The 17,500-nt window shown below is 38.5% G+C and overlaps 1 protein-coding gene across 1 annotated transcript in view; it reads left to right on the forward strand.

Annotated features, from left to right (window-relative positions):
- Nucleotides 1-7,884, forward strand: part of LOC122814312 (zinc-binding protein A33-like) — a 151,211-nt gene extending 143,327 nt beyond the window's left edge. The window contains exon 6 of the mRNA XM_044086898.1: nt 6,889-7,884. Coding sequence (XP_043942833.1) covers nt 6,889-7,421 — 533 coding nt within the window. The 3' untranslated portion in view covers nt 7,422-7,884. The remainder of the gene's footprint in view (nt 1-6,888) is intronic.
- The last annotated feature ends 9,616 nt before the right edge of the window (nt 7,885-17,500 follow it).

The following is a 17,500-nucleotide window of genomic DNA, read 5'->3' on the forward strand; positions in this document are numbered from 1 at the left end:
CCTATAAATGGTGTCCTCTGGTATGTAGACCTTTGTGCTCTTTTATTCTTATTTTTAATCACTCAACGGTCAGGCTGTTTCCTGTCTAGTTATGAGGCTTGTTTTAATACATTGCCCTCTGACATATAGTTTCTGGTATGTATCTAGAATTTGTTGTTTTCCACTTGATGAGTTTTGATATCTCATCTAGTGCGTCGCGAGTATTTTTAGGTCGCTATTCTTGAATATAATAGTCCTCTTGCCATATGGATATATTTTACTATTTAAATGATCAGGCTATACTGCCATCCTTTGATGATATACAAACGTTACAGGCATTGCATGTTTGTTCCTTGACCTTAGTGACGTTGCTATATAGTGCAGGTGTGCACTTAGGAACAGAAAGGGCTTTGTGTTTATGCGTGGATGTTGTATACCATGCTAAGCAGTTTGCTCTGTACAGACTATGGATTATAGCTATTGGCTTGATACACTTACTTTCATTTTCCTTATTTGGTAAGTGTTTTGTGTTACGGGTATGTTTACTCGTATGGGTTTGCATAGTCACTTATCTGAGTCGGCTTACTCTAAAGCCTCTTTGAGACTGTTAACCCGATGTGTTTTAACTTTTAATATTCTTATGTTTTAACACACAGGCATTTGAGTCTTTACTTTTTAAATTCTGGGAACTTGATCGTTCTCGTATATACGGCAGATGTCCGCCAGAATGAAATCTTAATGCATTTGTGCACTTTAGTTACTATGGGGAGGGCTGCTAGTACCATATGTATTTATGCTTGTGTGTTTAACTTGCTTTATTATTATTTATGTGAAGCGTTTGCTTCAATGTTGGTTTTACCATATTTGTTCATGAAATTTTAATATTTTAACATTGCTTTTGTAAATAACTTTTGCCCTATGGACAGATATTTTTGTACTAATCAATATGGATGTATTCTTATGTGAATTTTTAACAACCACCTCAGCTGATATATTCAAGTGGTGATGCTTTTGTTAACTAGTGTTGATTGGCTTCACCAATTACTAGAGCTCTTAAGATTTTTAAACTTGTTCAGTAGTTACTGTTTTGTAAAGTCTGAAGAAGCCTAAGGGTGAAAGCGCTTACTGGAATAAACTTGTTTTCTGATCAACTTTGGATGCTGGATTTTTGCTTGGAGTTTTATAAGTGAGTTGTATGCCATTTGGGGACCACACCTGAACTTTATGACTTTTTTGTTACTTTTTTATTTTACTTTTATTTTATTTTGCACTTACTAAACAGCAGAAGTGCTGCTTTGCGAGCGTAAAATAATGGCGGCCATTCCCTTTTCTTAGTCCGAGTTCCACGGCAGCTTGATATGCTGCTGTGAAGCAGCAGACTCATTTTTCAGTGGGTATTAGTTGCACATTAATACCCTGCTGGAGAACGCTCATTCTCCAGTCAGGGTACTGATGTACAGTAAGCACTTGAGTGTAAGTCTTTATTCATTGAGCTTTCCATTGTGGCAGATTTTGAATTGTTTATCTTCTTTCCTAGGAACATTTCTTCTGTTATTTTGATAGGAATTATTTGTAGATTTTTTTCACCAAAATAAACCTCTCATCTTATTCTTCGATAAAATACTTTTGATAGACTTTTGGTGAAAATAAAGTATTCTTGTCAGGAAAATTGGATGAAGCAGAGTAAAAGAACTAAGCTTCTTTCAGTTAGCCATCTTGGCAGCCCACTAACTTTGGAATGTTCTTCATCACTCAGTAGAGGCAAGCAACCTCTCTAAATTTAAGATACAATTTGATTATCACACTATCGGCCCTAGAGCCTATACAAGCCTAGCCATAACAATTCCCTAGCTAAATAGTGTGGGAAGAAATAGCCAGAGAATTGTTATGGCTAGGCTTGTATAGGCCCTAGGGCTGATAGCCTAGTACCAACCTATGAAGCTATTTCTTCCCACAATATTTACTTCCCTGGATCCCTGAGTAGCAGGGTGACTGACGTGATCCCCAGGGTGAATTTCCTTTCTCCCATCCAATCATCAAGGTTCCTTTTGAACAGGGCCAAAGAGGTGCTCTGCTTGACATGTATGGGTAGTCTATTCCAGAGTCTGGGGAGTCTCTGGATCAGGAGCCTATCCCTCCACCATGTTTTGTTTATTGTGATGACAAGGTTTAGATCCCTGGAGTGTGTGGCACTGACTGATTGGGATTTCTTTAAGTGTAGCATGTCCAACAGCTCTGGGCTTGACATGGCCTTGTATGTTAAGCAGAGATCGCCTCAGAGTAGATGATATACGACAGAGTATAGCTGGAGTTTTTTAAGGCGACCAGCATAAGGCATCTGCTTTAGGCCTATGATGCTTTTAGTGAGGTATTTCTGTGGCCTTTCCAGTTGCAGATGTCTTGAGGGGTACATACCAAATAGGGCATTGTATTCTATAATGGGTCTAATGAGGGATGAGTACAGTGGGACAATGATCTTCTTTTTTCTGGATGAAAAGCCCTTATTGATGAGGTGTGCCACATAGAAGGATTTCCTGACTGTTGTGGCGATGTGGTTATTGAAGGTGAGACCACTGTCCACCTGTGTCCCTAAGTCTCTTATCACACTTTTGGTGTTTAGTGTACTGCCACCTATGTGGTAATTCACGGGTACATGTTTTTCCCAAAGGGGATAACTGTACATTTCTTGGCATTGAGCTTGAGCCCATTGTTCTGGCACCAAGCATCTGTTTCTGTAAAGCACTTTTGTAGAGTATCCACAACATTTGGGGATTCAGTAATGGCTCACAGTTTGCAGTCATCTGTGAACTTTGTTAGCCAGAGTCCCTTAGTGTTGGCCTGTACTTCAGAGAAGTAGATGCCAAACAAGAGAAATCCCAGGACTGAACCCTGAGGTACTCCACTTGTCACTTGTCCGGAGCTGGATTTGGAGTCAGCTACTTTTACAGTATGGATTCTGCCAGTAAGCCAGTTGGCAACCCATCGAGTGACGTAGGGATTAATGCCCAGCTTAGTAAGTTTATCTGTGATTCCAGAGTGGGGGGTGGTGTCAAAAGCCTTGGCAAGGTCCAGATAGGCTGTGTGGGCTGCCTTACCCTCGTCCATTGCTCTGGAGACTATTTCGAAGAAGTCAATCAGGTTCAGGAGACAAGATCGTCCCTTCACGAACCCAAACTGGGTGAGATCCAGTGTTTGAAGGTTACAATGTCTTTGTTTATAAGTTCCATGATAATACGTTCCATGGTGTTGCAGATCAGACTCATTAGACTGATGGGGTGATAGTTTCCAGGATCGAAGGTGGATCCCCCTTGTGGAGTGGGATAACTGTAGCTGTGTGCCACTCAGTGAGCACAAAGCCTGAGGTGAGGGTATGATTAAACATGACACTTAGGTGAGGTGCCAGTTCATTTTGTAGTTCATGTTGTACACAGCCCAGGATGTCATCTGGTCCCATGGGTGCTGTATTCTTAGCTTTGGAGAGTGCGTTTTTTATCTGTGTGGCCATTATTACCAGAATTTGGCAATTTTCCGGTTTTGAGATGGGCCATTTAGGGGGTGGGGGAGGTGAAGGTGGCACTGAATTGATCTGCCAGGATATTGGCAATATCCTTGGTATCAGTATATTTAGTGCCATTCTGTTGTAGCTCAGAGCAGATCTGAGCATTGTCATTTAGATTCTTGGCATAGTTATAGAATGCGTTGTGGTTGTCTTTGGAATCTTTGACAATTTTATTTTCGTGCTTCTGGATTTTATGATATATGGTAGGCGTACATTTCAGATATATGTTCTTGTCTGATATTCTGTGACTGTAGTTGTTTTTCACAGATAAATAAAGCAAAAACAGATTTTATGAGAACATGACTAAGGTTCTGTTATTTAAGATAAATGATCAAAGAACATTATAACTTTTATTATTTACAAGTAAATATAATAGAGAAACAATATCACTGTAGAACTGACTGGAAGATGGATGTTTTAACACACATCCTGAAGCTCTTTCTGGTACAGTGCCAACACATGCAGTGTAATGAATCCTATGTGTTGTTCATCTGAAAGGAACACAAATAGAATATTGCTATATTTTATCTTATTCGATGAGATGATCATTCAGGTACAAGGTGTCTGAATAGAGGTTCTTAGATGACTGATTGAGCACAAAAACTCTTTTTTGGACAGGAGTAACCCTGGGCATGAAAGGTTTGTGAAAACTAATGAAGAGCCTTGAAGGTGATGTGCTTTTAACAGGGAACATTACAAAACATTTTCAAAACAGAAGTAAACTGGAACTGTCTTCAGTCTCAATTAAATAGCCATGTTGCAGAATTTTACACCATCTTCAACATATCAAGTTCACTTCTAGGCAGTTCCAGGCAAAGGACATAAAACAGTCAAAATTAGAAGCAGCAAATTGTGAACTGCCATATGCAAATCTTCAAATGGAATATAATTCAGGTGATATTTCTCAGAAGATGGCAACTGGATTTGACAGCAGCCTGGACCTGGTCCTCAAACAACAACTGGTCATTGAGGATCACATCTAAATTTTGCACCTTTGACCTAAACTCCTGATACTTACACACCCATACATAGCATAGTGCATACCCATAGCAGCCTCAGTGATAGGAACTGTGGAGGGTTTGCATATAGCATGAAATTGCAAAGCAGATGTCTTGAAGTTTGACAAGAATTTATACCTTTCAAGTTAGGACAGCTTCCATGATCCACAATGTACTTGAGGGAAGCAGTAAATCTGATAATTTGTAATGTTATGATATTACAACCCACTTCTTATAGGTGAAGTATATACTTAGTGAGAAAAAAGTGTTTTCTAAACAAAGCACAGATGAACCCAAATATTCAGAGGGAAAGTGACAGATGAATTAACACATAAAAACTCCCCTTGGATATGTTTAGAATGATAGGAGGTAAGCTAATCTTACACCATGGATAATGTACTAGAGCAGGTCCTCAAACTCCAGAAGGATCACATAATTAGATGTATCAAATGCAGCTGAGAAATCAAAGAGGACCAAGGCAGAATAAAATCACTGATCTATATTCAACTGTAGGTAGATTAACTCTGAAATTAGTGTTATTTCTATACTGTGAAATACTCTGAAATTATACTTAAATTGAAAGAAGATAAGAAGCATCTAAAAAGTATCAAAGTGCTTATACATCTCTTTTTCTATAACATTCCAGAGAAATGGGAAGTTAAGTGATAGGGCAGTAGATGATGACAATGTCTGGATCCAAGTTAAAGTTCTTAAGAATAGATATTATCCAAAGGCTTTTTCAGGCCGGATGGAAAAGCAGCAGTTGTAAGATAGGAGTGAATATTCCTTAGGATAGAATATCCAAGGACATCAAAGCAGCATCAAATGATGCAGCATTAATTGTAGATTCTATGGCATGAACAGATACAGAAATAAAAATGTTCAAGAAGGTATGGTACAGCAGTTGTCAGATGTTTTGTGAAACTACAATTTGTATGATAATGTTTTTGTGATGTCTAATATAATGAATGTTGTTTTTTCAAGTGCTTTCCTTTCCAAAAGCCAGGGGCTTGAAGATTTGTAGATTCATAAAGTTAGTTAGGGCATGAGAAATTGTAAATCTGTGTTTTTTACAGCTATAGCCGGGTTTACGTAAGCTGACAATTGTTTGTAGTGCATGTGTGTGTGTCTGTGTGTTGTGCGGGTCTGTGTGTGTGTGTGTGTGTGTGTGTGTGTGTGTGTGTGTGTGTGTGTGTGTGTGTGTGTGTGTGTGTGTGTGTGTGTGTGTGTGTGTGTGTGTATGTGTATGTAGGAGTGTTATCTAGGTTAGGGGCTATATTGGATGATAGATTTAATGGTGTGTGTGTGTGTGTGTGTGTTTGTGCATGCATGTTTTGATGGTTTGGTTTACACTAAGGTTTGTTAGATTATGAATGGTATATGATCGGGCTGTCTCTGTATGTTTGTGTGTGTGTGAATGTCTTATGTAGTGGTACTGTTAGGTTAGTGAAAGAGGTTTTCATAAGTTAAGGTGCTTAACATATGCTAGTAAATAGTTTATGTGTTTCTACTAGGTTCTTTACCTTATTACCTAGGATATATGCAACATGCATGTAACATTTCTAATAAATTGTTCAGCAATTGTCATTCTTTTCATTCATTAGCCAGATACTATTTCACCAAGTGTGTGCGTGTGTGTATGTGTGTGTGTGTGTATGTGTATGTGTGTGTGTGTGTGTGTGTGTGTGTGTGTGTGTGTGTGTGTGTGTGTGTGTGTGTGTGTGTGTGTGTGTGTGTATGAATGTATGTATGTATATGTATATCTATATATACATATAGATATATATATATATATATATATATATATATATATATATATATATATATATATATATATATATATATATATAAACAGAGAGGTGTATATAATACTATAATAATTACAACTGAAAATGTTGAAAATATTAACATTAGTGCTTTGCAACCATAGAACCAATGAAGTATGCACACTACTGACAATTGTAGGGAAGCATTCTTTTTACCAGTATTTTAACTTGGATATTTTATTAGCATGAAGTATAATTGCATCATAATCCTGGATAAGTTAACGAAATTGATTTACAAATCAATCTACATAGATACCATAGGAAACATAATGTAAAATTACTGTTAAGTCTGTCTAACTTCATGAATGTTTTTGCTCAGTTAGTTCACAGGGGATTATATGATAGTGTTGCCATATGCCTTGTATGCAGTGAATGTGTGTTGGCGGTAAACAAGTATTAGAGCTCAAAGCAATTGGCTCCAAATAGAATTTGCTGTTTTTGTATTGTTTGCCATTTGTTGAAGACATTCATAATGTATTTATTTTTGCACTGTGAAAGCATGTGACATGCATGTTTATTTTCACAGTTCCAGCATCTTTGACTCTGAACCCTGACACAGCACACTGTAGTCTCGTACTCTCTGAAGACCTGACCATGGTAAGATGGAATTATACTCAGCAGCAACTCTCTGACAACCCTGAGAGATTTGAGATTTATGCATGTGTGCTTGGAAGAGAAGGATTCACTTCAGGCAGACACTACTGGGAGGTTGTGGTAAACAACATGAAGGGCTGGAATGTGGGTGTCACCAAGGAGTCCAGTTACAGGAAGGGAAAATTTTCAGCATCCCAAGAGAATGGATATTGGACACTGTCACTGACGAATGGTAATAAGTTCCAAGTTAATTCTTCACCACTTGTGGATCTCAGTCTGACTTTGAAACCTGAGAGGATTGGAATCTACCTGGATGTTGAAGGAGGAGAGGTGTCGTTTTATAATGCTAGCAATATGTCCCAGCTCTACACCATCACTGACACTTTCACTGAAAGACTCCACCCTTACTTCTATGTCGGAGGTAACTTAGATGAGCAGCTAACATTGTTTCACCTGAAAATGTAATTTGTAAAAAAAACTAAACTATTTTCAATTTTCATTTGTCTTGCTTGTGCATTAGTTTATAGTTAGCCTTTGCTATTTATCTAGTCATAATTATGCTCTTATTTATTATTATTTTTTGTGTATATATGCTTATATATAAATATAGCTTTACATAATATGTGGATATACTTACATGTATGTACTTTTTAGATTTCCACAAATTTTTGTATAATATGTTTATAATTAGTGTTATATGTGGAAGGGATTTTGCTTTTAACATACAGCTTAGGTATTTACTACGTTCTTAGTATTACTTTAAATGCATTAACTGGTAGTGAGTTCCGATTGGGTCACATGCATATAGAAGTTACATATATAGTCATTTGTTTTTAAGGTGAATGTATTAATGATCTGATGATGCTTTTTAAGTGAAAGAGCTTATCTATGTCTGGAAACCTGTGAATAAACTACGTTTTTATCGAGATTTTTATCCTGTTTCACTTCATTTTCATCATTCTTATTTTGGTTTACTTTGGACTTGGCAATGGAGTGTTCATCAGGTTATTCGGCAGTTACTTTTTGAATAGTTTTATTATTTATTATCTTTACTGTATATTGATATTTGGATAACTGTAATGTCAACCCTGTGTTATTTCACATTGTAATAAATCTAACAGGAATATCCACCAATGGATTTTTCTTATTTTAATTGACTTAGTTTTGTGTGTGTGTGTGTGTGTGTGTGTGTGTGTGTGTGTGTGTGTGTGTGTGTGTGTGTGTGTGTGTGTGTGTGTGTGTGCGTGTGTGTGTAATTTTACCTTTTGCTTTTCTGAGTGTATTTTCACTGCAATTGTGGAGTTTTTGTCATGTTGTGTAATACCATCATTCTTCAATAGTATTACATAAATGTAAATGCATTGTCTTAATTTTATATTGTTCATAGAGCTATTTTCTCCCCGGGACTCCATTGAAAACAGGCTTTTCATGGCCCAATGGACTATCCTGGTAAACAAACTGTAAAATAAAATAAATAAATAAATATTGAATCCAATATTCAATTAGACTGTTAGCAGTGCAAGTGTAAGCCAAGCAACAGCACAGTTGAGCAAATGCAGTCCAAGAAATGTCAGAGAAGATGAGCAGAAGCCAGAATAGAACCTCTAACCATGCATGTGAAAGGCAAACAACCAAGCATAGTGCCAAACAGCAGTACTTTAGCAAAGAAACAAACTTTCATCTCCTTACACAAATAGGTTTATACAACTCAGACATATAATGGAATGCATATGTCACAGACATATACCATGTCAGAGACATCATATAGGTGTAGACATAGATGTGTATCCTTTATTGGCTTAACAGGAACTTATTAGAAAGCAATGCCAATATAAATACACATGCCAATGACATGGAATAACATATGTTATGAAGTCTTTGATTAATCCTGTATAAGGACTGTCAGGCTGTGCACATTAATCAATGAGTGCTAATAGTCCCAAGGTACAATGTGTTTTTTGTATTGATTGGAATATGTAAAAAGCAATGTACAAAAATCAGTATATATGTGCACCAGTTACTGAAATATGAGCATGTATGTGAATTAGCAACAAATGTGGAAATGTAACATAGGTGAAAGAAGGAATTCTGGAATGTTGCTATATAAAGCAACAGTACCATGGTATATACTTGAATGGTACAGTGGCAGTCTATGCATTATGTAAAGGAGGACTGCTCATATATAGGAGCTACACTTAGATGATTTAACATGGCACCATCACTGTCAATATATGCCACACACAAAGCCAGTATATTATTGTGAAATCAGGACACAGTATCATATAGAGCACAGGGACGAAGATATGTCCTGTTGAGCAGCCATGACATGGCAATTCACAAAACATACCCATCTCACTGTGTTATGTGAGAACTGTGGGCAAAATGTTGTTTGTGAGTTGCTGTCAGTCCCACACATGTATACAGTGGAACTCTTGCATCAGTAGCAGCATTTTAACTGCAAAATGCATAACTGTGACATACAGAGTGACAGTGCATTGGCCATAAAAACAATATGCTGCACTGCATGAATATGAGTGCACACATACACACGGACACACACACATGCAAAGAATGCCACACCTGCCCACATGGAGCAATGTTTGCATCAAGTGCAGCAGTGCACAGACATCAGCATGATTATTGCTTGTCTAATGTGGTAATGTGCATCCTGCACCAGGTCTAACATAGTGCAAACTGTCACATGACTTCTGCATTGTACAACTGGATGTGTATCACATAAGCATGGCAGCAATATTCTATGCATGCACAAGTGTGCCTGTACAGTTCAATTGCTTATATGGCAAACATCATGGTGCAGCAGTACACATGTAAATCACACAGACGATACTTGTTTCAGATGTGGATTATATTACATTGGGGAGACCAAAAGGGAATTTTGTATTAGATTTTTAGAACATGTCAGGGATGTAAAGCATAAAAGGGAAAATAAGGTTATCGCAACACATTTTAATGCTTTTCATGATGGTGATGTGTCTTTGTTGCAGGGCACTGTTTTAGAAAGTATAAAGTGTTGTAGTGGTGATGAAAATGTTTTAAAACATAAATTGTTATACAAAGAAAGCATTTTTATTTTGAAATACAAAACTATGGTCCCAAATGGCCTTAATAATGAACTCAGTTGGAAGAGTTTACTTTAAGTGGCCTTTGGGAGGACTTTATTCATTTATTGTTTAATTGATTTATAGGGGTGTGTTTTTTATTAATTGTATTACATAAAGTGTGTTTTTGAGATTTGTATGTTTGATACTCCTGGAAGGTGGCAACACCGAAGCGCTAGAGAGAACAAAATATTTGTTTCATCTAAGTGGTTTCTTTTTTCTACACAGTCGGTCTAATTTTCAAGTGGTCAGAGTTGTATTTCAGTTTGGAGTTGGAGGAGATTGTGGTTTCATGATACTTGTTCCAGAGTCTGAGTATGATGAATATCATGAATGATCTCTTGGGCTATTACAGTGACTGAGTCTTGCATAGCCTGTACCATATCCTGGAAGAAATGTTCAAAAGACATCAATCATCACCTCCCAGATCTGGTCCTGAAAATAGTCTGCTGTTTGTGGTGGTCAGTATCTCCTCCAGTGTACAGCAGGGATGACAGCACATGCAGGTCCAGGTCCTATCTCATCATCATCAATGTCTCCGTCATGGTCAACACCATCATCAGAATCCAAGGACTCTGGCAGTGGTCGGGCATGTGCTTGTCTCTGGTGTCTGACAGGAGAGTATCCATGAGTCCCATGCTCTGAGAAGGTGAAATACATAACAAGAAAGAAAGTACTGAATATGCAACATATCCACTGTGACACAACGCACATGTAGAACCCATTCAGTATGATACATTACAAAAAGGTATGTCCATAGTCAAATCTACCACCTTATGCGATCTAAGGTATGAATTCAAACCATAATGATAAAAACCATCAGGCTGTACATTCCTGTGCAAAACATGGTTGCCATGGCAAACAAACTGATGAGCACATAAACAGTGTACCAGGCATGATCTACTATGCCTTCAACATGATCCCTGCATAAGAGAATAAATGTATATCACCATATTTTACAGGTGTCATCAAAAACTCATGCTCAGATGATATGGTTTGTAAGGTTTATGTTTAAGGATTATAATAAAAACAAATGAGGTTAGTGGGTGGATAGTCATGTGTGAAACACATTTCCAGTGTCCTATCATCTAGTTATGGATGAGTGCAATAGATGCCAATGTCAAGGACACTATATCCATCACAGAATATAAGCAGATTACTATAGTGCATACATAACACAACTTATTTATGGAAACTCTACCATTACCTGTACCAGTCATATTTATGCATAATAAACATGCACAGCTAGCACATGCATATATCATGCCACATGAAAAAAAATGGTATGACATTGTCGCATACAATACTGCCATGTGTCTATATTGCTAAACAAGTACTATATTGTAAGACTACAATGATTTATAGTGAGTGTGATGCCCCACCAAGGAGCCACTAGCACCACTGGGGGAGGTACACTGGGAGGATGACAAGTTACACACACAGTATTTCCAGATGTAGCTCTCTGTATCAAGTGCAATTTCCCTTAAGAGCACACAGAGACCACAGTCAGTTCAGGGCTGGTTTCTCCCTCTTTCTTCAAATCCCCAATAAGACTCCCCACTGGCACAGCTATAGAGTTGAGATCTTAGCTGAGTGACCAATCCAAGACCTTCAGCACCCTCTCAGCCCAACCAGTGCTTGGTGTCCCTGCCCAAGTAGCTGACACACACACTTTGAGGTTTGAGTTATACACACACACACACACACACACACACACACGCACACGCACACACACACAGACACACACAAACGCACATGCACCTGGGAAAGGCTTGCACAGGTTTACTAGCTATGCGTCCTTTTGCCCAGGCTATAAGGTAGTTTCCCCTGCTACCAGTCACTCCTTATCAACTACTTTAAGGCTTTTAATAAAGGGTGTCCAATCTTACTGTGTTGTTATTTTTAATACAAATGGTAGTTTGACCAAGAGCATGGCTACTAGGAGTGGCCTACAGTGTAAACAAATAAGTTTGCAAGTACTCTCAGAACTTATAGTTCTACAAAGTTCAGCCACAATGAAGGGTTTAAATATATTTAGTAATAAATAATAAAACTACAAAAAAATACTCTGTAAATAATCACAGTTATATCGGAGTTCAAAATCACAAGAAATATTTAAAACAACATTGCAGGACAGTCTCAAATAAATAAAAAAAAACATTGAAGCTATTCTTCATTATATTGCTGACCGCATCTAAGAGAAATTACTGTACCCTAGTTAACTTACTTGCAGCGCAAGGCAAGACAGATGTGGTGAGTGGCACTTCCAGCTGATGCTGTCAGGTCAAAGACAAAATACAAAATGCTCTGTCTCTCTCTCTCAGTTCTTCTTCTTTCAGCTTTTCCCATTTTGGGGTTGCCACAGCAGAACTCTGGTCTGCTAATGATTGGCAGTAGATTATTACAGTGCCGAGGTGCCAGCCCGATGCCCACCCTTCATCAAAGGCATGCCCATTCACGCATGTCTTTCAAACACCACTCGACCATGGGGAGGACATGCAGACTCCACACAGAAGGCACTCCAGCCGAGAATTGAACGGGAGAACCTCTTGCTATGAGGCGACAATGCTACCACTGCACTACCACAGCTTCATCTCTCTGTCTCTCTCTCTCTCAGTAAGTTCTTAAATTAATATCCCAAATACTACTGCTGGGATACTTGCAGAATGATATCGCCTCTTGTCATCTGACTATGCCAGGCAAAAACCCTCACTGATGTAGCTGGTAGCATTTAGCATCTTCCTGTGGAAATACATAAACAAGGACTTCTCTTAGATCCAAGGCAGATCCTGGAAGTCATAAAACAATAAACACTCAAGTACTCTTTGAAGGCTTTGTTGAAGTGCTGGAGAGTGATTAAAGTAATTTTTCTTATTTCTAGATTATTCCCTGATGACATTGAGATGTATCCCAGCTTGGTTGACAGCTGTGTTCCAAGTGTGCAGGTGAAGTATACCACTATGGTCAAGCTTAAGCCTGACACATAAAGCTATAGTAATATAGCTGTTGTTGCTAGAAAAGTTATGGGTAACAGAATCTTCATAGTACTTTGACAAATAAGTACTGTAGTCATAATCACATAATAAATAACAGTATTCACACATACAGAAGTATACTGTGTGACAGTGTCAGAGTATTATAGATACTAGAAAAATGCATAGCCATCAACGGCCTAGATGCTATAGGCGTCAGCAAAACATGGGCATACTGCATGTGTAAAATGATATCCTGTATAAGATGGACAACTCATGTTCAATAGTGTATACATCAAAAACAATATTAAAAAATAAACTCCATGGCAATTTAACCCATAATTTGAGAAAGAATGGTCACTTTCTTTTAGGAATTAACCAGACGAGCTAATTATCAGAACAAATGCATAATGCACTTAAAAGGAATATTTAGGCATATAGGTCACAACTATGTTATTTCCGTAGCTATATAGATATACACTGGGTATTGTGACACTTACTGTAGGTATCCTCTGGATTTCACTGTACCATGGTAACCTTTCCAGCAAAGATTGTCAGTGTCCCTCATATGCAAGTCATTGTAGTGGTAGCAAACCTGCACTTCATTCCAATAGATTCCAGTGAGATGTTGGTGCTCCCTAGCAATCTTTCCGGATGTCATTCATTGCAATGTCCCATGGTCTTGCGCTCATTCAGTGATATACTCCAGTGTAGATGGTGTGCATATGGGTGATCTCCTGCTCTCATTCAAAGTTCCACTCCAATGTAGATGGTCTTCAACTGGGTGGTCTCCTTCTCAATCCAATTAGAGGGCATTTTTCTTGTGACTCTAGTCAGATAGTACATATGGCCTGCTGTTTCATGTGTCCCACCTTTTACGTTGGGAAAACTTCCAGGAAAATTAAAGAAAGAATATATGAGCATAGACTGAACATTAAAAAATGTAAAAGTACCTTTGTATAGGGACTTAATGGATTGTCCTGGACATGATTTTTAGATTTGTTGTGATGGAACAAGTTATGGATGATTCAAGGGGCTATGTTACCAGTGAACACCTAAATAAATGTGAACTTAAATGGCAACTTCTTTTAAATGCTACTAATTGGCCGGGGATTAATGATGCAGTGTTTATAACTGTTTATTAAAATTGAAAAATATGGAAGTTTAGTAGCTTGTAGTATGTTTAATGTCTTTTACACACATTTCTTTATATAATTTACATCTTACTTAATGTTTTACTAGAGCTGACCTGGTATTGATTGTTTAGTGAATATATGGTTTAGAGTGAATGAGATGTTTAGTTCTGAAGAAGTTTCTATGTTAAGAAATGAAAGTGCTTTACTTTGTTGGATTTATTAAAGGAATTTGATTTTTTTCTACTTTGGCATTCTGATTTTTTTCCTTCCAGTTTGCCACAACAAGACTTTGTGTTTTTGAATCTACTGACAATAAATTTAATATGCATCTGACAACCATCCATTATTGGTGTACACATATGTTATGAGGAGTATGTTAATGTGAATTGTATACACAACACACTGCTTGTGTGGCATAGTGGTGTTGGGAGTTGGTCTTCTATTAGAGTGATATCTACTTTAATGGGTTTGAGTCCTACAAAAAATTTATACAGATATCAGAAGTTATGATGTTCCATTCAGACATTGTTTTTATATCACATATTTTGTTTTGCGTATCACACTACTATACAAGACGGAGTATTTCACATCATTTTTCAGTGCAGAGGTATGCATACAGGGTAAATTGACATAGGCTGTCAACATAATCATCTCCATATATGGGCCCCCACATTACTCTAACCATTTGCATGTAACTGTCTTCCAGAAGACAAACACACCTAGGGGTAACACATTTTTCCCACAAGAAATTAGACTATAATAAATGCTCTGTGTTGGCAAGGATGGAGACTCCCTGGATTGGCAATGAATACAATTTGGAGGTATGATGTTTGGACTGTCCTTACTAACTGATTAATACTGTAGGTCACAATAGATGCCAGGAGGCCTGTCACTGATGGTGCTTTGATGTGATCCTTTGTGCAACCACTAGGGTACACCAGTATGCGTGGTAGAGGAATGCCACTAGTGGAAGCCAAAGCCCATCACTGATTCCCCTAGATAAGCTGACATGGTTTCTTGCATCTCATCCTATAACAAGTGGGAGTGATGCATACTTGGGTTTGGGATAGAAGCAGATGTGCCAGGCCACACATGTATGTGGTACCTTGCATAACAATGTTGCATATGGAGTACTCAGTACAGATTGTTGTTGCATGTATATTCATGTATTATTTTTGTATTGCAGCAGCAGAACTACATCATGCAGATGAGGGCACACATGCTGAAGACGACCAATTTAAGTGTGATGACATGTTGCCGTACAACCTCGGTCTATACATAACACTACCAACAACATCTGTTATGTTGTCTGAATTCATTAGCACAGGTCCATTCACTTCTACACAGCAGCAAGACATGATAGGTGACTATCTCCATATACTGTTATGAGATCTTTATCTGGTATTGCTTCTGCTTCCTGTCATTGCAGTGGTTAATGTTGGTATTTTCATATTTCCCTGCCATTATCAGCTACAGATACATCTTTTGGAGACGTGAGCCATGCAGGTGCACTTATGGATAGACCAGGTATGGTTTATCCACCATGTTCACAGGCTTCAGTACTGTGTAGCACACCTGTGTTATACGAAATTAATGTCAGTGTTTCTGATACATAGGGACATCTTGCCAACATGTACACTATATGTCACGTGAGCCTCACTGTTTCCTGTTATAGTGTTGTATATGTCATCATGTGCCTATGCCTGCACTCATGACTGTGTTATGACTGTATTTGCTTTGTTTATATTTTCCTACTGCAGAATCCTCATTACAACAGATAACAAACTCATCACATAGGGAGGGTATAACTGGTGTGCTATTTCTTCTGTTTCCTACGTGTCATTGGTGTTATTCCTGTTGTTGTCTTCCCTTAACACTGTATCCTTCTATCTCTGCATTGGACAACTGCCATTGGCACCTCAGACACAACCATCTGGTATGTGTATATATTACCTAATGTTTGTTGTACCACTGTTGGAATGGAACATGCTAACAAGTAGGTGTTTACTAATACAGTGTTGATGCCTTTGCCTTCCTACAAGAGTTGCACTACAGCCCTCACCTCCAATGCTGGAGTCCCACAAGAACATGTCAGGTGTGTTGTATGTTTTTATTCTTCACATATGCTGTGTATATTGCATATGCAACATAATTTTCAACTTCCTATTACACAGGTTCCATGGCCACACTCAGACATGACCTCTTGGCAAGTCCTTAACATCTGTAACATTGTAGTGATACAGCTATGCCATGTCAGTAATGGTATATGCAAATTTACCTGACCTGCATCATCAGTCTCTTCTTTTAACATGACCACTGCTTTCATCCTACATTAGCCTGTCCACTAATCCTGAGGCAGGATCTGATGTCTCTCACTATGCTAGCACGGCCCCTTGGGCACTGGACATAGATTTGGTGATCCAGTTTGGCCCAGATGGTGACAGACATGTGGATGAGGCTGTAGCCTCAGATATGGAGGAAAACATGTCTAGCCATTCTGACAATATAGGGATATAAGATGGAGGACAGGATGAGGCCTGCAGACCACAGTCCCACATTGAGTATGCTGGTGATAGTGACAATTCCCCACAACAAAGCAATACTGCCAGGTTCTTGAGCATGTATACAGCAGTGCCATAGTACTAGTAGGGATCTCCAATTCCTGACTGTGCTTAGCCAAGTGCCATATGAGAGGGCAGGGTGACTCTGAGTAGACCAACCCTTGGCCATCAGGCATCAGTGTCTGTACTGAAATGTGTATACATTTGCACACACATCTGCTGCTGGCCAATCCAGTGTGGGCGCAGCAGTCATGACCAGAGAGTCAACTTGCACCCATGCTCCTCTTACCACAGTGTGTTTCCACATGCTGCTGTCACTCCATTAGTCTTCACTGTGGAGCAAAACGGGTCAACTCTTTCCATAAGTGGAAGGTGCAGCAAGGACTGCAGGTGTGAGACATCAGCTTGGTACCCTAAACTGCATTAGAGTAACACTGACAGTTAATCCACTAAGTCCTACATTGGGGTCTATATTACTTTGTCAAACAGTGTATTCATTAAAACTCTATTAATCAAACTCACATAAGCAAAAGCTCATTTCATTGAATGACCATTCCAGTGGAAATTTTCCAAGGGAAAGAAACTAGTGAGCCAGTTACCAACAGTAACAAACACTACACAATTTAAAACTTAGTAAGGTGGAGGGCTGTGCCCCCTGCACCCACTAACTAAATATACCAACTCCGAGATTCAACTGCAATGGGGAAAGGGACAAATTCCTGATGACGGCCAACTTCTTCTTTTTCCTAAGAAAAA

Source organism: Protopterus annectens, chromosome 10.part0, assembly GCF_019279795.1.
Source record: "Protopterus annectens isolate FY-2018-M chromosome 10.part0, PAN1.0, whole genome shotgun sequence".
NCBI lineage: Eukaryota > Metazoa > Chordata > Ceratodontiformes > Protopteridae > Protopterus > Protopterus annectens.